Source organism: Convolutriloba macropyga, chromosome 4, assembly GCF_964194025.1.
Source record: "Convolutriloba macropyga chromosome 4, txConMacr16.3, whole genome shotgun sequence".
NCBI classification, from domain to species: Eukaryota; Metazoa; Xenacoelomorpha; order Acoela; family Convolutidae; genus Convolutriloba; species Convolutriloba macropyga.
The window spans coordinates 3,606,891-3,627,303 of record NC_134471.1 but is presented as its reverse complement, the minus strand read 5'-3'; the positions used below and the strand labels follow the sequence as shown (position 1 = coordinate 3,627,303).

The window sequence follows — 20,413 nt, the reverse complement described above, 5'->3', positions numbered from 1 at the left end:
TTTGTCGCTTTTTCTAATGAAAATCTCTTGGAGGAGATGAAAGTGAAACGTGAATAATTGCACCTGATAAAAGTGAGAGTGGAACCGCAAATTTCGATTCATAGTTCATACCTATGTATCCCAATTTTTTTAAATAAGGATCTGCATTTTTAAAAGCTCAGACTAATTTTTAAACTGTAAAATATGATCTGAAATTTTGATAAAGTAGAGGAAATTAAAGTTTTCGAGGTTCAATTTTGTTTGCTCGTCAAAATATCAGATTAAGGACAGATCCAAATGACGTCTACAGAATTCGCAAGGCAATACTTTAACGCTTTTGGTGATTATCTCACGGTTTGCACGGCTGCGACCCAGTTCTCTCGCAAAACTTATTGGAGTTTTTATGTTTTACCATTGCTTGTTTTTTTTTGTAGTCGTTGCAAAAATTCTCGATCATGAAAGATAATAATTACTTCATCTGCATGTGTATCTAAACCAATATAATAAATTCGGATTTTTTTGTCTAATGTTTTTAATGACTTTCAGATAAATAATTTTCATAGCAGATTTTTGAACCTTTCGATTTTTGCTTATTTTGACATGATCTGACTCAGTTTAATTATTGTTTGTTACTGCCCAACTTTTGCTGAAGCACAATTTTTGTTGGTTATATTATGTACCTGATGTTTATAGGGCTTAGACTAATTGTTTTCAGAGAACTTTCTTGAGTTTTCTTTAAGGTCAATACTTTTTACCCTTTTTCGGGTAGACCCTTTACAAAGAGGACCGATTGATGATCAAATGAGACCCAAGTATTTGAAATACCTCAATTTGATGGTAGTTTTCAGTTGTTTTTTTTAATCTCAAAATTTTGAATGGCGTCAACACTTTTCATAAAATAGTTCGTTAAAGATTGATTTCTGACCGTGTTATTGTTTTTCATAGTCCTATTATTTATTTTCACTATGAACAAGCCCACCTGTATTTCGAAAGAATTGCAAGTTAATTTGTTTGGTAAGTTGAAACCCTATGGTTTTCATTTCATTACTTTTGAATTTTTTAAAACAAAAATCAATTGATTTTTCAACTTTGTCTCTTTTTATTTTCTTTCCTTCAAACTTAGCTTAGTCAAACGACAGGCTGAATCCTTATCCCAGGGAGCCAAATCCTAATTTTTGGTCTTGTTTTGTTTCAAACTATTGGTTTCTTCGCTCTGATACTAAGCATGTTCTTTAACAAAATGCGATATCTGATTTTCGTGATATCTGAGTTTTTGAGGATGTTCTGTTTCCTCGCCGCAGCAATAAACTAATGGCGAAGTTGCTTTGGCGTTGAGAGGTTGTATTATTGAGCTAATAATGTCTTCAGTGAACTTATTATTGTTTTAACGACTGCGACACCGTTTTCTTGCTAAATTGTTTGATTTTTGACTTTCAAGAATTTTTGTCTGTTTTTAATGTTCTCTTTGTAGTTTTATAACATAATCTGGGTAATATCAGGTCTGAATTGCTTCTGTTTATATTAATTTCTGCTTATATTAACAGGATTCAATTGTTTCCTCAATGATACATCAAGAAGTATGAATGAACTTTGTAATGATTTTTTGTTGGTACCTAATGGTTTCAATCGCTTAGAAAATAATTGTTTTCAAAAGTGGAAATTTCAGTTTGAACTTTGCCCTATCTGGTGTTACTTTTCTAATTGTTGCTTAAGAAGTATATAATTATTGATTTCAATTGTTTCCTCATTTATAATTGTTTTGTTTCACTGCTTTGCCTGTTTTTCATACGCTTATCTTAAATAAATGTTGTTCTACTGCTTTGTGTGGGATTTCAATAGACTCTTTTTGCTTCAGGAGTTTTTGAAAACCAAGTGAGTTTTTGGATACCATTTTGGTATTAAAACTTTTCTGTTTTGAAAAATGACAAAAAATTGAGAAACTTTAATTTGTTTTTCTTATTTTTTTTTTGCATTATTGGCATTTTTTAAAATCTTAGATGAGTTTCTTAGCCTATTACGACTTGTCTGTTTTTTTTGCGAGCAGTACAATACTTTATTTGGTCCAAGAAGTTTTTTTTGGTTCTATGTTCTCTCGTAATATCAAAAAATACCTTGATTGCTTTTATGTATAAACGGCAGTCGTCAGCATCTCAACGGGTATTATTTAGGTGCCCCCCTCATTTTAATATGCTTTACTTTTCGATCACGTTGACGTTTTACATGAGTCACAATTTTTACGCTTGACTTCTTAGTTACTTCACTTACTTTTTCAATTAAATGGATTTTAAATCGTTCACGCATTGAATTGCGCAATGTAGTGAATACAGTCAATGTTAAAAGAGCGATAATAAAAGAAACGGGCTAAACCCACACAGCCCCGTCAATAAGTCATAGTGCATTAGTTCGTTAGAACGATTGCTATCTGACATTAGTATTAAAATTGATAGTTTTCATTTTAGAAGTGGTAGTATTGTTTAAGAATCTAGCTGAAACTGTACACCAATTAGTAGAACACAATTTCAAACTTAGGAAAAATTCTGTCAATTTCTATCTTTGTCCTTTTCCTGTTTCAGTCCTAATGAGCCTCAAGCGCTTCAAGGGCGGCTGTTTTCTGATAATCCTCTGGCTATGTTTTCGATTTTTTAAGAATAATTTTTCCCTTCTAGGTTTTGGAGCATTTGGGGATGTCTGTGATTTTTTTGTTTTGAGTTGTTTTGTTAACGATAATTGAGTAGTTTTTAAACAGATTTGTCTGTATTTGTTTTTTTGCTTATATTTGCTAATTTCCCGAATTTGTGCTTTTTGCTAGTTTTTTCTGTTAAATTTTTCATTCAGAGTTTCTCTAGTGGTGTTGCTGGAGATCAATGGAAGCTAGACGGGGCACTTCTCAATAAAAATTAATACAATTTTCCAAACTTTTTTCTGTTTTTTTTGTTCTTGCTTATTTTGTTGTATAAGTTGTAAAGGTGTTTTGTTGGCGTATGCCTAACCAGGAATAGTAGTGAAAATTTATTAAAATAACGGTTTCTTATTAGCATATTCGCAATTTATCCATTATTTGTAGCTAAGTTGTGTTTAATTTTTGCAGAGAATTTTTTTATTTCATTTTGTCCCTTATTTCTTTTCCCTAATCTCAGAAATCATAGATGTCTTTGCGGTTATTTTGATTTTTCAAAATTTCTGTAAGCAATTTAGTTGTCTCAATTGCCGAAAATATTGTTTTCGCATTGTATTTGTACTTGTTCATTGAAAACTTAATTGCATTTTCGTATTTTTTTTAATTTATGAAGCTATTTAATTGACAGGCTGATTTTGGTATTCTTATTTTGACATGATTTGGCTAAGTTTCATGGTTGTGTGGTACTGCTAAGCTTTTGTTGAAGCAGAATTTTTTTGTTGCTTATGTTATTTACCTGATTTTTATAGCACTTAGACGATTTGTTTTCATAAGAACTTCCAGGAGTTTTCTATAAGTTCAATAATGCGTTTTCCCCCCTTTTTCTTGTAGACCGTTTACAAAGAGGGCTGATTGATTGATGATGATGATCAGATGAGACCAAAAAATTAAAATACCTTAATTTGTTGATATTTTTTAATTGTTTTTATCTCATAATTCTAATGGGTTCAACACTTTTCATAAAATAGTTTGTTAAAATTTGAGTTCTGGACGTGTTATTGTTTTTTGTGGTCTTTTGACTTAGTCTCAGTAAGAAAAAGCCCACATGTATTTTGAAAGAATTGCAGGTTATTTTGTTTTCTTTTAAGTTGAAACCCTATCAAATTTTAAAAAAAAAATCAATTGATTTTTCAACTTTGTTTCTTTTTATTTTCTTCCCTTCAAACTTAGCTTAGTCTCCGTAACCGCAGGCTGTCTCCTTTTCCCAGGGAGCCAAAGTTTAATTTTTGAACCTGTTTTTTTAAACTATTGGTTTCTTGGCTCTGATCCTACCCATGTTCTTTAACAGAGTGCGATTTCTGATATTCGTGATATTTGAGATTTTGAGGTTGTTCTGTTTCCTCGCCGCAATTAATTTGTTTCCGTTTTTAGATGAAACCCTGTGGTTTTCATGAGTTTTGAGTTTTTTTTTTCAAAAAAATCAATTGATTTTTGAACGTTAGTTCTTTTTATTTTCTTTCCTTCAAATGTTCCTTACTCTCTGCATAGACAGGCTGTATCGTTTTCTCAGGGAGCCAAACCTCAATTTTTAAAGCTGTTTTGTTTTATACTAATGATTTCTTGGCTTTGATACTACGCATTTTCTTTTAGAAAATGCGATTTTTGATATTGAGTTTTTGAGGTTGTTTTGTTTCCTCGCCGCAACAACAAACTAATTAGGAAGTCGCTTTGGCGTCGAAGGATACATAATTGAACTAATAATGTTTTCGGTGAACAGATTATTGTTTGAACGACTCTGAAACTGTTTTCTTACTAAATTATTGGATTTCTGACTTTCAGTAATTTGGTCTGTTCTAATTTTTCCTTTGTAGTCGTATTACATTATCTGTGTAATAACAGGTCTGAATTGCTTCCTTATAAGGTCTATATTAACAGGTTTTAATTATTTCCACAATTATACATCAAGAAGTATGAATGAACTTTTTTAATGATTTCAGTTGGTACCTAATGATTTTAGTCGTTTAGAAAATAATTGTTTTCAAAAGTGGCAATTTAAGTTTGAACTTTGCCCTTTCTGATGTTACTTTTCTAATTGTTGCTTAAGAAGTATATAATAACCGGTTTCATTTTCCCCCAATTATAATTGTTTTGTTTCACTGCTTTGTGTGGGATGTGAATAGACGCTTAGTACTTCGGGAATTTTTGGATACCAAGTGAATATATTTTTGTATTACACCTTTTCTGCTTCGAAAATTGACAATAAATTGAGAAACTTACAATTGTTTTTAATAGCCGCACAGCCATAGCCGGGGCTATTATTGGCCTTCTCTTGTTTTTTTTCGTCGTGGCGATTTTTGTTACGACCATATGACGTTACAACCACTTCAAATCCGCTTTTTGATCATTCGTTCTTGCAATTTTACCTGAAGTGCTTGCGTGACGTCATTTTTCGCTTTTAGTAGTGCTAGTTTTTTTTTTCATTGGCGTGATTAATTTTTTGGTCACACTTGACTTACGTAACTCTAAAAAATGACTTCCTCTCTTGTAATTTGACTTTTATTAACTCTAGTTCAAAGAGATAAGGTCAAATGGGTATGTGTCACTCTAAATGAATGGCATTTGATAGCATCTAATACAGGCTGCAAAAACTTATAGATTTAAAATATAACATATCAGCCTTCTATGAAAAGACTATTTTGTTTTGGTATTGCTTTACTGTTTTTTTAGACTGCAGATCCATGCAGCTATTGCGGCTATTTTCTGGCACTCTGCCGGCTATCTCTCAATTTTTTGCATTGTTACGTTACTTTTCTAATATTAGACGAAATTCTTAGCCTATTATGACTTATCTGCTGTTTTGCGAGAATTACTATACTCTGTTTGCTCCAATATGTTTTTTTGGCTATATATGCTCCCGCAATATCAAAAAATACTTTGATTGCTTTATGTATTAATTGCCGACGTCAGCCCCCTCATTTTAATATGCTTTACCTTTCCATCACGTTCACGTTTTACATGAATCACGATTTTTACGCTTGACTGCTCACTTACTTCACTCACTTTTTCAATTGAATGGTTTTAATTTGTTCACGCAATCAATTGCGCAATGTAGTGAATACTGTCAATGTCAAAAAGGCAAAAATAAAACAAACGGCTAAACACACAGCCCGGTCAGTAAGTCAGTGCATTAGTTCGTTAGTTTGTTTTTGCTAGCTGACATTAGTATTAAACTTGATAGCTTTCAATTTAAAAGCGGTAGTATTGTTTAAGAATGTAGCTGAAACAGCACGCCGAATTAGTAGAACACAATTTCAAATTTAGGAAAAAAATTTTGTCAATTTATCTCTTCTTTTTCTGTTTCTGTCCCGATGAGCCTCAAGCGCTTCAAGGGCAGCTATTTTCCGGCAAACCACCGGCTATGTTTTCAAGTTATTTTTAAATGGTTTTTGTCTCCAAGCATTTGTAGCATTTGGGGTTTCTGTGGTTTTTTTGTATTGAGTTGTTTTGGTAACGATAATTGAGTAAAATTTACAGATTTTGTCGGATTTTTGTCTGTTTTTTTGCTAATTTTTGCTGTTTCCTGAGTTTGTGCTTTTTGCTACTTGTTACTGTTATACTTTTTCATTCAGAGCTCCTCTATAGGTGTTGCTGGAGGTCACGGGAAGCGAGATCGGGCACTTCTCATTGAAAAATAATACATCTTTCTGTTTGTTTTTTTTCTTTCTTGCTTTTTTGTTGTATAAATTGGCAAGGTGTAGGATTGGTGTATGCCTGACCAAAAATAGCAAAATAGTAGTGAAAGTTTATTAATAATGGTGTGTGAGTAGCATATCGTCAATTTATTCATTATTGGTAGCTAAGATTTGTTGAAATTATGCAGAGAATTTTTCTTTGATTTTGTCCTTTATTTCCTTTCCCTTATCTCAGAAATCATAGATGTCTTTGTGCTTGTTTTGACCTGTCCAAACTAATGCGAGCAATGTAGTTGTCTCGATTGTCTAAATTAGTGTTTTCGCATTGTATTTGTACTTGTTCAAATTGAAAACATAATTGAATGTTCGTATTTTTTTTATTTATGAAGCTATTTAATTGACAGGCTGATTTTCATATGAGGCTAGTTATTCGAAAGGATATTTTTTTGGCCAGGACATCTTCGAGTTCTTTCCTGAATTCCTCCGGTTATATTTTTTTTAGATGACTTGTTTGTGATGATTTTTGTCACGCCGAAACAGGAAGTGGAGCGAATAAGCGAGTTCTGCGTTCTGCGGCGTGAAATTTTTTTGCTCTAATTTTAAATTAGAGTGAGAAAACGGTGTTTGAGCAAAAATTCGGTTTCTCGGTAGTGGTTTTTTGTTCACATGCGGCAATTTCACTCTGATTTTTACTGTTTTTTCGATTTGTTGGATAGGATTTTTTTCTAAATGGTTTTGCCAATCAAAATGGCATTTTGACATTGATTTTCTGTTTTTTCATATTTTTTTTCTGATTTTTTTTAAAATTGGTTTTCTCAATCCACTCATAGTCCATTCTAGGTCTAGTTTTTCTCTTTAGTCAATGAAAATTTTTTGAATTGTACGTCAGGACTTGTCCTGCTATGTTTTTTTTGTTTCGTCGTCTGACGCTCTTTTTTCGTTTTACATTTTTTCACACAGCAAAGCTGAAAAAGTCATATTTTCTGAATGACTTCTTCCTCTCACTAACGGCATTTGCGCGCGTGACGTCATTTCCAACTCGTTTTAGCAAAAGTTTTTAGGTTGTTTGCGTGATTAGATTTTGATCATACGTGACTTACCTCACTCAATAAAATGACTTTTGCACTTTAAAGTTCAAGTTTAATTTGAATTTGATTAAGGCCAAAGGAACTCATATGTGCAGTAAAGGTCCATAATAAGAGGCTTCTGCGGAATGAATTTTAACAAGCTTTATTGATTTATCGCTGAATGTTTTTTTAATTAGCTTTTTGAGCGGCGTCGATTTTTTTTCAATTTAGATCTGTATCTGTATTTCTCTATTATATGGCACGCAAGTCTATTGTTTCGCGGCTATTCTGGCAATCTGCCGACTTTGTTTGACCATACACTGAGTTTACTGAATGACTTTTTGACTTTGAAAAGTAGTTTTTGACTGAATGGCACATATAGATAACCGTTTTTTTGCCGTATTTTCGTCTAAGTGGCTCAATTTAGTTGTATTCATTCTAGGTCTAGATATTTTTAGTCAATGAAAATTCTTTGAACTGTATCTCAGGACTGTCCTGTTGTTTTGTAGAGTTCGCTTTTTTAATCACGTTTCTCGTTTTACATAAGTGCACGATTTTCACGCTTGACTTCTGACTTACCTCACTGTTTCAACTGAATGGATTTTAACATCTTTCACGCTCTGAATTACGCAATTTAGTGAATACAGTCAAAGTCAAAAGAGCAAAATAAACCGATAAAGCCTTTTTGAAACTTTTCTATCTCGTCTTTTTTTCTGTTTCAATCTCCATGTACGTCAAGCGCGTCAACGACAGCTATTTTCCGACAATTTGACGGCTATGTTCATTGCTGGACTCGTGGGGCTTTTATGACAACAATCTGTGCATCTCATATAAATGTGTCTTCACAACAGGAGAAAAACATCGGACATGCTTCCAAATTCTGATGAAAGTACTGATTTAATAACTATGTATAATGAGGTGTTGTTTTACAGCGATGAATGTACTGTCGATATTGAGGCAGAGGACGGAGGTGGTTTGAAAGGCGACACCACAATTACAATAGTCATTGACGATGTTGACGACAACGTCCCATTCTTCCAACCTAGCGAGGTTTTCGACAATATCGAAGAACGCACTGAACCGCAGACAATTGTTTATGGTCTCGCTGTCTTCGACGCTGATACTGTTGCTGTCAATAGCGAAATGAACGATGTCAGACTTGTAACAAACAACCCCAATTTCCCAGATGACGAATCGTTCAAAGTGGAATATGAGCCTGTCCGCGGAAGTGTCATCATTCGCAACGATGTCCCGCTTCTGTTCGCAGAATTGAATTTAGTCCCAGGCGATGAGTTGAAAATTGAAATGGAGCTCCTACAGAATGGTGTTGTTGTGGACACTGCTGAATGTACATTCACACTTATTGATTGGAACAACCATGCACCAGAGTTGGCCATTGTAAATCCCCCTAGTCCCAGCGATCTGCCGATTGAGTTGACTGAAGGTGATGGTTTTGACTCCGGCATTCCTATAGCAGTGGTCCAGGCGACAGACCAAGACGACGAAGAGCAAGGCGTATCTAACAACGATCCTAAGTAAGTCGGCAAGTTTTTGCTGTCTTTAAATTTTACAATTTTGCGTCGCAATATTTTGCAATATCTGATGATGAAATAATGCTTAGATTGATTTATCAGTGTTGTAAAATTCCATCAACCTCCATCAATTACATTAATGCAAACTTTTTTTATAGCTGCGAAGCTGTAAGCTGAGCGTAGCTATATTGCGGTGCTCTTGGTTTTTTTACAATTCAAAGAATTTGAATTGTATTGGGGCGCTGTCTTTTTTTTTACTCGAAGAGGAGTATTGGAGAAGTCCTTTTTTTTTAATCAATTTTGTTGGAGTGATTTTTGAAGCGGGAAATGAAACTCGTGAAAAAATTTGGAGTGATTTTGGCGTTGAACAAAAGTTAAAAGCGGAGCGAAAAGAGAGTGGTTTTTGTTCATACCGCTGTTTTTGAGAGAGCGAGAAATTGGTGTGTGAAAAAATTTTCTCCAAGCGAGCGAATTTTTTTGTTCACGTGCGGCTTTTAAAAGCAGTTTCTTTGCAACTTTTGATGGTTATGAGGTTTGACTATGATATTGTATTAGTTTCAGGCTTGTTTTGATAGGATTGAAGGTTCAAGTAGTTACTTCGATTTTTAATGCTAATTTGGAGGTTTTAGATCAGTTTTGCTGATTTTTAGACGAAATTTAATGATTTTTACCTGTTTTTTTTTGTTTTAATGCTTTAAGTGGGAGGGAGTTCCTTGTTCCTTTAGGAATCTTCAGATACCAATTAATTAAAGTTTTGTTGGTAAAAATCATTTTTTTCTTAGGAAAAATGACACAAAAATTGAGAAATTTTAAACCATTTTTCTTATTTTTTTTTGCAGTTTTTCTTTTTTTTTAAATCTTAGACAAGTTTCTTACCCACCCTATTATGACTTGCCCATTGTTGTGCGAGCTTTTCATTGCTCTAATTGCAAAGGAACCTTATTCGGCGTTATGTTTCTTGTATTATTAAAAAAACTCATTAAGTTTTTATAGTTTGTTTTTTCAATTTGTTTTTGAATGCCGTTTCTTTTTTTCCTTAATTTTTTAGTGGTATTTATGGAGGTTTAGGGTTCACAATAGTTGTTTTAGTTGCTTAGTAATAAGTATGGGCAATTTTCTGCTTCGAGTCGTTTCCGGAATTTTTCCGGCTACGTTTTTTTTTAGGATCTGTTCACACATTTTCATGATTTTTGAAGTCAAATTGGATTAGTGATTTTGGTCACGCCAAAAAAGGAAGTGGAGCGAAAAAGCGATTGGTTTTGCGGCGTGAAATTATTTCGCTCTAATTTTAAAGTAGATTGAGAAAACGGTGTTTGAGCAAAAATTCGGTTTCTCGGTAGTGGTTTTTTGTTCACATGCGGCAATTTCACTCTGATTTTTACTGTTTTTTCGATTTTTTGGATCGGATTTTTTTCTAAATGGTTTTCCCAATCCATTCATAGTCCGTTCTTGGTCTAGTTTTCTGTTTAGTCAATGAAAATTCTTTGAATTGTGTGTCAGGACTTGTCCTGCTATGTTTTTTGTTTCGTCGTCTGACGCTCTTTTTTCGTTTTACATTTGTTCACACAGCAAAGCTAAAAGTGATTTTAACTTAACGTTGCTAAAAGTGATTTTGAACATCAGTTGCCCAGCAAAGTTGCTCAAAATGAGCAGAGTCAGTATAAAAAATTGAAGTCAGAAATAGAAACAGGATAAACCAATAAAGCCCAATTTTAGATGCCCGCTATTTGGACGTCGTTTCTATTAGTCTTAGTTATCATCTCTAATGTTTATTGGTATGGATAGTAGCCCTTGTAGCCTCTCTCTAAGAAAGAGAAGTATGTTCAACTACGAAATGCCATCAAAATAAGTCGGACTTAAAAACTGTTTTTTTACAAAAATCTTTTTTTTTCAATTTCTATTCTTTCAATCCCATTCATGCTTATTGGAATCATCGGCGGCTATTTTCCGGCAATCTGCCGGGTATGTTACTGTTTAGTCATTGGAAAGTCCGTTGAATTGTGCAAGACTTGTCCTGTTATGTTTTTCTGTTTCATCATCTGACGTTTCATTTATGTTTCCTCTTCTGTTTCATTATCTGTTTTCGTTTTACACATCTTTACACAGCAAAGCTGAAGTCAAATTTTCGAAATGACTTCTTCCTCTCATTAAGGGCGTTTGCGCGTGTAGCGTAATTTCTCTCTCTCTCTCTCTATCTCTCTCTCTCTCTCTCTCTCTCTCTCGCGCGCAAAAGTTTATAGGTCATTTGCGTGATTAGATTTTGATCATACATGACTTATCTCACTCAATGACTTTTGCGTATTAAAAACTTAAGTTTGATTGGAATTAGTTTAAGTGAAAGGAGCTCATATGTGCAGTAAGTGTCCCTAATAAGAGGCTTCTGCGGAATGAATTTTAACAAGCTTATTTAATTTATCACTGAATGTTTTTACACAGCTTGAGCGCCGTCGATTTTCAGTTTAGATCTGTCTCTATTTCTATCTCTTATACGGCACACAGGTCTATTCTTTCGCAGCTATTCCGGCAGTCTGCTGGCTATGTTTGATGATTGAGTTGATTATATTAGCTGTGAAGCTATCAGCTGAACGTAGCTATATTGCAGTGTTCGTGGCTTTTTTACAATTAAAAGAATTTGAATTGTATTGGGGTGCTGTCTTTTTATAAAAGGCGCCCTCATCTTCTCAGCCAGCCAGCTTTTATAGCGCTCCTATTTTTACAATTCAAAGATTTTAGATTTTATTGGTGCTCTGTCTATTTTTTGTTAGATGTTTATACACCTTTTTCCATGACTGAGCTTTCAAAATGCGATAAACAGGTAAAATTTAGCGGGCATCAATTTTCATTAGAGGCACTTAGCTGATTCTAAGTCTTGAAAGTTCCTAAAGTTCAGAAGAAAACGCTGGGAAGGCCTAAATTCGAGGTGAAAAGGTCAGTTTTCGCTAATTTTGAGCCCTGAATGAAGCAATTTTCCTTGTTTTTCTCCATTTTTCGTAATTTGGTTTTTGAAAGTTTGTGTCATTTTTCATTTGTTTTCAATTTATAGTCAAGGGAAACATTTTAAGGCTTGAAAACTGATCAATGAAATGGTTTTAACAAAACAGAATTAAGCTTGGGGAACTGAAAATGAATAATTTTTGCCACTATCAATTATATTTTGCTAATTTTTTCAAGTCTCTTTTCAGTTTTTTTTTATTTTGTGATTAATGAAAGTTTTCAGGCCGAATAGATTTTCATGCATAACTTTTATTTACCCAGATAAAGTTTTGCATATCTTAACAGCACAAATTTCAGCAAAATTTCACATATTTTCTAATTGTTTTCAAGTTTTTTGAAACGTCTTATCGTTTTCAAGTTTTTTGTTTAAGGTAGCAAAAAAAATTTATTTAAGGTTTACAAAAAAAGAGCTTCCAACTGGGGATCTTAATAGGTTTCAACCATACAGAAGCTATTTCGATGTTTCCTTGTAAAAGATTTTAAGCACCTTTTTGTAATTTTTGCTTACTTTTTCTAGGTTTTGATCTGTTTTTGCCCTATTTGGCTCGCATTTAACCCGAAATTGTATTGCAGCCTGAGGGCTTCCTATTTTGTCCATTTGGCCTGAAGTTGTTGATGTTGATGAAATTAGCGCCTTTGAAGATAACTTTGTTTCTCTAACATTTCTGAAAACACGAAAGTGTTTTTGAGCACATTAATACTATGAATAACCCCAAGGTATTTTTACAATAATAAAAAGTTTATATTGAGATTTTCTCAATTACTTGCTGTTTACAAATAAATCATTTTTTGTGTTGGTATATCTACTTAATGCCTCTTTTTATCAATGATAAATTGAGTTTTTGTCTGCAATTCACCTAACAAGAGTTCACTCTCCGGTTCAAACTCTCTTGGATAATTCCCGATTTATGTATTTTTTGTTTGGCTTGTGTTATCCAGTTTTGAAGTTGGTGAATTGCGGAGTTTTTCATTTAATTCATCGGATTGCTTTTCGGGACTTGTCCTGTTTTTTTAAGATGCTTTCACACATTTTTCTGTTGACTTTTAGCTTTCGAAACTGATTGACAGATAAAGCTCGACAGGCATTAAGTTGCAATAGAGAGTTTTAGTAGTCTTCTAGGTGCAGAATATACTGACGCGGCTGAGAGCTTCTAAATTAAAGGTGAAAAGGTCCCGTTTTTAGGTTTTGAACACAAAAGTGTGCTTTTTTTGTGCTTTTCTTGTCCATGTTTTTTCCTAATTTCAAATTTTTCTTCAACAGTACTTCAATTGACATTTGTCTAGGCTCCTAGTAGTCTTTTGAATGGTATAAGTGCTCTCCTTAACTGTTTTTTGAGGTATATATTTTGGTAATGCAAAATTTAATTACCAAAGTTGTAATTATTTTACACATTTTCGTAATTTTTTATATGTCAATTATATGTCGTAATTTTTATTTGACAATTCAATGGTTTTCAACTTGTTATTGTCACGCAATTTAGCCCTTGTTTGATAAAATGCAACTTTTTTTCAGGTTTTTGGATAATTATTTTCATTTTCCGAGTTTCGCGAGTTTATGGGCCAGTGAAACTTTTTCATGCTTGGAATTCGGTTACCGGTTTGTTTTTGGAGACATTAAAATGGTTCTTAAGAGAATAGTATTATCTGTTGTTTAATATTTCAGTAATTTTGAAAGTGTTTTCATTATTTTTGAAATTTTCTCTTTCTGAGTCTATCGATCTTTAAGAGCCAAGGAACTTTTTTTAATTCTTGCAGATGGATTACTGGACAGACACTCAACAGACAAAGCTGGCTTTTGTGATATTTCTCGCGGTTTCTTTTTTTCAGTGGCTAATAAAACTCTTTCAGGGCTTTTAATTTGTTTAATGGGTGTTTTGATATGAAGCAATTTTGGCAGGATAAAAAAGCTTCAAGAGTTTTAGCAATGATCATTTTTGTTTAGTTTGTTTGATTACTTCAGTGTCCCTACACGTGTTAAACTCCGTTGTTGGCTAGCCTTATTGAACTAATCTGCTACTGAGGTATAGTAGCTCAACGTTTTTCTCTCAATTCTTTAGATTGTTTCTTATTGTAATATTTATTGTAAAATGTATTCATATTTTTCCATCATTTTCCAAACGAGATAAGGTTGTAGCGCGCAGTAAGCATTAAGTTTCATTAGAGGCCCGCAGGTGGTTTTAGCAGTTTCTTCAAGTGCTGACAGCCTGTGCTTAGCCATGTGCTGGTTAGGTCTAAATTCAAGTTGAGAAGGCGAATTGGTGTAGTTTTCGGGTGTATTTTTCATGGCTTTTCATCATTTTTTAAATTTTTTGTTATAAAGGCATCGGAATAACGTTTTCCAAAGTTCATAGAGGCCATTTCAAGTCATAATTCTTTTTTTATTTCTGTTTTTTGTCATATATAATTTGGTAATGCTTAAATACTCAAAATAAGTAGTTTTTGCAATTTTTCAAGTTTTCTCGACGTTTTTTTTTCTTTCGTTTTTGAGGTTTTTGATCTCTTTGAAACAGGAGTCAATGAACACCTATTATAGCTTGAAGATGGAATTTTGATGGTTTCTATATAAAATGGGATGGGTCTGAAAATATCAGTATCAAGAACTTTAGCGGTGTTTCTATAGTACTCTCATTTTTTGTCAAATTTTAAAAATTTTTTTCTTTTTTGCATGTTTTGTCTTTTAGGGTCAATAGAACTTTTTAACATCTTGAAGATGATTTACTAGATAGAGTCGAGAGACAAAGAAATGGTTTTATAGATTTTAGTGTCACAATTTTTGTCTTTTCAATAATATTTGCCTTTTTTACCTACTCATATTTTTTGTCGTTTTAGAGATTTTTATATCGCAGGGTCCAATTAAACTTTTCTGAGCTTGATGCTGGTTTACTGGGTGGCTTCTAAAGACAGGAAAGTACTTTTCAAGATATAAATGCTTCATATTTTGACCACTTTTCAGTAAAATTTGCATCTTTTCATATTTTTTGGAAAACTTTTAACCTTTTCAATTGTTCGATCTGTTGGGGCCATGAAGCTTTTAAATAGTTTTTGCATGTGTTAATTCTCATAATTTAGGAGCAGATCTTAGTTTTGTGAAAAACTTTAATTTTTCAAATTAGAGCTTCTGTCGTACTTGCTTCTGTTTGCGTCTTTTGTTCAGCAAGATCTCTGCTAGCATGCAAGTTAAATGCTATGCAGATTGTAGCAAGAAAGTGATTGGCTTTGAAGATATAAATATGAAAAATTAGACCATTTGGCGGTGATTTTCGGTTTTTTTCTGATATTTCGGGAATGTTTTGTCACTTTCATTTTTTCTGAGCTCAAGCAGTCATATTTTTTTTAGCTTGGTGCTGTGACTATGGGCTAACAACTTCAACATTACAGTTTCTGTGTTGTAATTTTTGAGGCCAGAAGCTCTAACTGAACATGGAATTCAACATTTTGACTTTTTAACACACACTGGTGCTATAGGTATATACACTTTGATTATTATTTCTGTGTTTCTATGAATTTCAGTTACTACATATATCTGTTTTTCTGGTAATTTTCAATTAGTATGGTAGGCAGCTACACTAGTTCTAAGTTTTTGATTCATTTCTTTGTGTTATATTTCAGTTGTCCTGCTATGTCGTTTTCACTTTGTCCAACAAAAATTTGTTCTCTCTGTACCTTAGCTCACAGCTTCAACAGTTTGCATGAACTCTTTTTGACTTCTCGAGGCTAGTTTCATTCGGACATTCTGCTGAAAGTTGTTTTTAGCAGCATTAGCTCAGCAAAGCAATCTAAAACAAACAGAAGTAGTATCGAAAAACGATCTCCAAATGGAAAGGGGATAAACCCATAAAGCCCAATGCCCACTACTTTTACTTTGTTTTCTATTAGTTTTAGTTAACATCTCGAATGCTTTATGGCATTGATTCTAGCCCCTGCATTATCTCATTAATAAGCAGAAGCGTGCACAACTATGCAATCCAATCAAAATAGTTTGCACTGTAACATTCTTTTTGTACAACAAGCAATTTTTATATTTGGTTTTCTGTTCCTTCAATGCCAATCTGTGTTTTGGGAATCAATGGCGGATTTTTTCCGGCGATCTGCTTGATATTTTTGAGATCTGTTCACATATTTTCATGATTCTCAAGGTTTTGCGACGTAATTTTGCTTTCGCTCTAAATTTAAGCTAGATTTAGAAAAGATATTTGAAGAACATTTTGCCTTCTTACTTGTGGAATTCGATCCACTATCGGCATTTTGACACTGATTTTTACTTTTTTTTTTATTTTTTGCCTGATTTTTCTCGAAGTGATTTTCCCAATACAATTATAGTTCATTCTTATTCTGGTTTTTAATAGCCGCACTCATCTTCTCAGCCGGCTATTATAGCGCTCGTGTTTTTTACTTCGTCGAACAAAAAATATTTTGCTTTACCTCATTTTGCCGCTTTTTGAACATTTTGCCTGAAATCTTTTTGACTTCTCTAGGCTAGTGTCTCTCTTCTCTCATTCTGCTAAAAGTGATTTTGAACATCAGTTGCCCAGCAAAGTTGCTCAAAATGAGCAGAGTCAGTATAAAAAATTGAAGTCAGAAATAGAAACGGGATAAACCCATAAAGCCCAATTTTAGATGCCCGCTATTTGGACGTCGTTTCTATTAGTCTTAGTTATCATCTCTAATGTTTATTGGTATGGATAGTAGCCCTTGTAGCCTCTCTCTAAGACAGAGAAGTATGTTCAACTACGAAATGCCATCAAAATAAATCGGACTTAAAAACTGTTTTTTTACAAAAATCTTTTTTTTTCAATTTCTATTCTTTCAATCCCAATCATGCTTATTGGAATCATCGGCGGCTATTTTCCGGCAATCTGCCGGGTATGTTTCTGTTTAGTCATTGGAAATTCCGTTGAATTGTGCAAGACTTGTCCTGTTATGTTTTTCTGTTTCATCATCTGACGTTTCATTTATGTTTCCTCATCTGTTTCATTATCTGTTTTCGTTTTACACATCTTTACACAGCAAAGCTGAAGTCAAATTTTCGGAATGACTTCTTCCTCTCATTAAGGGCGTTTGCGCGTGTAGCGTAATTTCTCTCTCTCTCTCTCTCTATCTCTCTCTCTCTCTCGCAAAAGTTTATAGGTCATTTGCGTGATTAGATTTTGATCATACATGACTTATCTCACTCAATGACTTTTGCATATTAAAAACTTAAGTTTGATTGGAATTAGTTTAAGTGAAAGGAGCTCATATGTGCATTAAGTGTCCCTAATAAGAGGCTTCTGCGGAATGAATTTTAACAAGCTTATTTAATTTATCACTGAATGTTTTTGCATAGCTTGAGCGCCGTCGATTTTCAGTTTAGATCTGTCTCTATTTCTATCTCTCTTATACGGCACACAGGTCTATTCTTTCGCAGCTATTCCGGCAATCTGCCGGCGATTATTTCCTAATGTCATTCACCCAATCAGAACGTTCAAGTTTGAAATCTTGCCGAATTATAGAGGAGCTTCTTGTCAAAGATCTGTGAGTGACCCAATGGGAGGGCAGAATTGCCTAAACAATCGAGAAAGTCTGTGTTATACCTAAAGAGCGAGAGTTCTAAAATAAACAGGAAAAGTATCCCCCGCCCATCGAAGACCAATGAGAAAATTTTGACGTAATCTGCGTTAAGTCGAAATATTGATTCACTTAAACCTATCATTTATACATTACACCTTTTTTATTTGATCTTCAAGTTGCCGCACGGAGCTAGTTATTGGATTTGCAGACCTCCATTTTTGAATTTCTACCTTTCCTCCTGACTCTATTATATAAAACGGTGATTCAGAGGAACCATATGCATTATAGCTAGTGTTGTGTTGCTTGTTGCATTCTGTGCCGCACAATCAGAGACCCAAAAGCGCCGTCATGTTTAACTCAATTTAACTTCATCTTTACTTTTCAGCGGCAGGAATCGTCGATCTACAGGTGATCGAAAGAAGTTCAGGTTTGTATTGACTTCAATGCGGCATAGCTCGATTGTGCTTTGAATGTTTTCATGTTATAGATAGTTCGACCCCAAGTTGTTTTGGGATCTTTTCACTTTGTGCCCCCCCCCCCGCACTTAGTGGGTGCATATTATCTGCAACCCTCAGACGCACGTGCTATATTTTTACATAATTATTTACTAAGTAATGACACGTGCTCTGTGATGGGGGAGGGCACAAACGGAAAAGTGCTATTTTCAATTCAAAGTCAAATCGAAGTTCGAGCACGTTACTAAATTTGTCTCGTTTGTTAGCACCTTGATCTTAACAATTTCCGTAAATTTTAAAAATTTTTCATGCAATCAGCAAGCGTGAAAATTATCGAAAAATGTTCTGATTAAATAATCTAATATATTAACCCGCTCCTCTCCCTTCTTTGGTCAATTACGACTAAATGATTTATGTATACGCTTGTTCTGACAAATATAAATTCCCATTTCATAATAGTGTGTTGAGAAATTTATTTATAATGAAAAATATTATAATAAAAATTAATATCTTGAGCATTTGGTGCAACATATAGTGAATTAGCTTCAAGAGTCACACGCTTTAGTGCATGTCCTTACGCTTCATACTGTTTGTTGACTGTTTTTGTCCCATAACAGATTGTGGTGATGGATACTTATTATTCCTTGACCCTTTTTATTTACATTTTACGTGATTTTTGTATCCATATATACAGAGTACAGAGTGGACGCATAAATGTCTAGTACTCCTCCAAAAAGGAACTGGAAACCAATTGGCACAAAATTCACGTAGGTTAGTAAAACTTCTTTTTGACGCTCCGTATGACTGGATTAGCAATGTGGCCTTTCGGCTTCGTTTCATTCATTGATAACTGGATGCGTAAAAAAAGCAGCATTCTAATGCGCACTTATTATGTACAGCATCTACGAGTTTGCTGTTTCACTTTTTTTCAGCTGGACGTGAAAACGACCAAGCTTTTAAAATGATTGTTGGTAGTTCTCTTGTGCCTGTCTTAGGAATGCGACCATGGTTTCAAATTGAATGCTTTCATGTTAATCGTTGGTGCGGCTTCAGATCTGTTCGACTGAGAGTGAAATCGGAATTCGGATTCCTTACCAGAAACGCAACGTTTGTTGACATTCCCATTTTGAACAATTTCCGTTAACTTTTTTTAGCTTTTTCAGACAATCATGAAGTTTGAAAAGAATCAAAACTCGTTTATATTAAATAAAATTAAGTTGAAATCTGAACACTCCGGTTCAACCTTACTTTAGATCAATCCCACGTTTTCAATATTTATCCGTGGAGTATTTTACTCTTTTTAATTGCTCTTGAATGAAGTTCATAGCAATTATTGTAAACGTGCGTGTCTTTTTTGCAACTCGAAGAGGAGTATTGAGATTCTACTGGTTTTTTTTTCAATTCAAAGAACTTGAATTGTATTGGGGCGCTGTGTTTTTTTTTAAGATGTGTTCACACATTTTTCAATGACTTTGATCTTTCAAAACGGGATAAACAGGTAAAGCCCAGCGGGCATTAAGTTTCATTAGAGGCCCAAAGTGGGTTTTAGCAGTCTTTCAATTGCCTAGAGTGATGCAGCTGCTGGGATAGCCTTATTTTAATGTGAAAAGGTCTTTTTTTTGGAGTTTTTGGGCTCAAAATGGTGCATTTTTTCATGTTTTTCGTAATTTTTTTTTGCAATTTTTTGCTTAATTAGTCTCAGGTTGAAGTTTTTAAAAGTTGACGAAGGCCTTTTGCGAGACAAAATTGCTTGTTATGACCATTTTATGAGCTATATGTTTTGATACTACAAGCACAAACACGCAAAATGATACTAATTTTTTCAACTTTTTCAAGTTTTTTTTGAAACTTTGTCATTTTTCGAATTTTCTCTGCTTCAGCGGCCAGAGAATCTCCTTTATCGTTTGATAATAGGGCTTTGCATATTTTCTACTAACAATGGATTGGTTCTCAGCATTTTAATGTCTCGCACTTTAGCATTTTTTTGATAAAATCTGCAATTTTTTGTTAAAGTTTCCTAAAGTTCTGTCAATTTTTGATATTTGTCCATTCTCAAGTGCCAGAAAACTTATTCCCCGGTCTGATAAAAAAACTACTGCATGTTTGTTAGTTTCAATGGATTTGTTTTCAACAATTCAACCTTTCGAAATTTAGAAATTTTTTCTTAAAATTGGCATTTTTTTCAAGTTTTTTCAAAATATTTGCCCTTGTTCTGTTTTTCTTGCTTCAATAGCCAGATAACCTCATCCAGGGTTTGAAAGTATTTTATTAAATAGTTGCTAGGGGGCAATTAAAGGGTTTTTCAACTTTTTAACGAATTTCTCTTTATTGAAATCTGAAATTTTTTCTAAAGATTATTGCCTATCGATCTTTGAGCCAATTTATTTTTTAAGGCTTAGAATTGGGTTACTGGATAGCCTCTAGAGACACAGAAATGTTTCTGAAGATAGTAATATCACGATTTTCAGAAAAGTTTCTTTAAATATTACGTTTAATTTCATTAAAAAAATTGGTCATTTTGAGTTAATCG

At 33.7% G+C, this 20,413-nt stretch overlaps 1 protein-coding gene across 3 annotated transcripts in view; it reads left to right on the top strand.

Annotated features, from left to right (window-relative positions):
- The window catches only part of LOC142337418 (putative neural-cadherin 2), a 289,747-nt gene that overhangs the window by 167,573 nt on the left and 101,761 nt on the right, over positions 1 to 20,413 (top strand). For 2 of the 3 annotated variants that reach the window (XM_075386622.1, XM_075386621.1), the window contains exons 19-20: positions 8,288 to 8,890; positions 17,814 to 17,855. In XM_075386622.1, coding sequence (XP_075242737.1) covers positions 8,288 to 8,890; positions 17,814 to 17,855 — 645 coding nt within the window. The remainder of the gene's footprint in view (positions 1 to 8,287; positions 8,891 to 17,813; positions 17,856 to 20,413) is intronic. The other variant, XM_075386623.1, reaches the window with a different exon arrangement.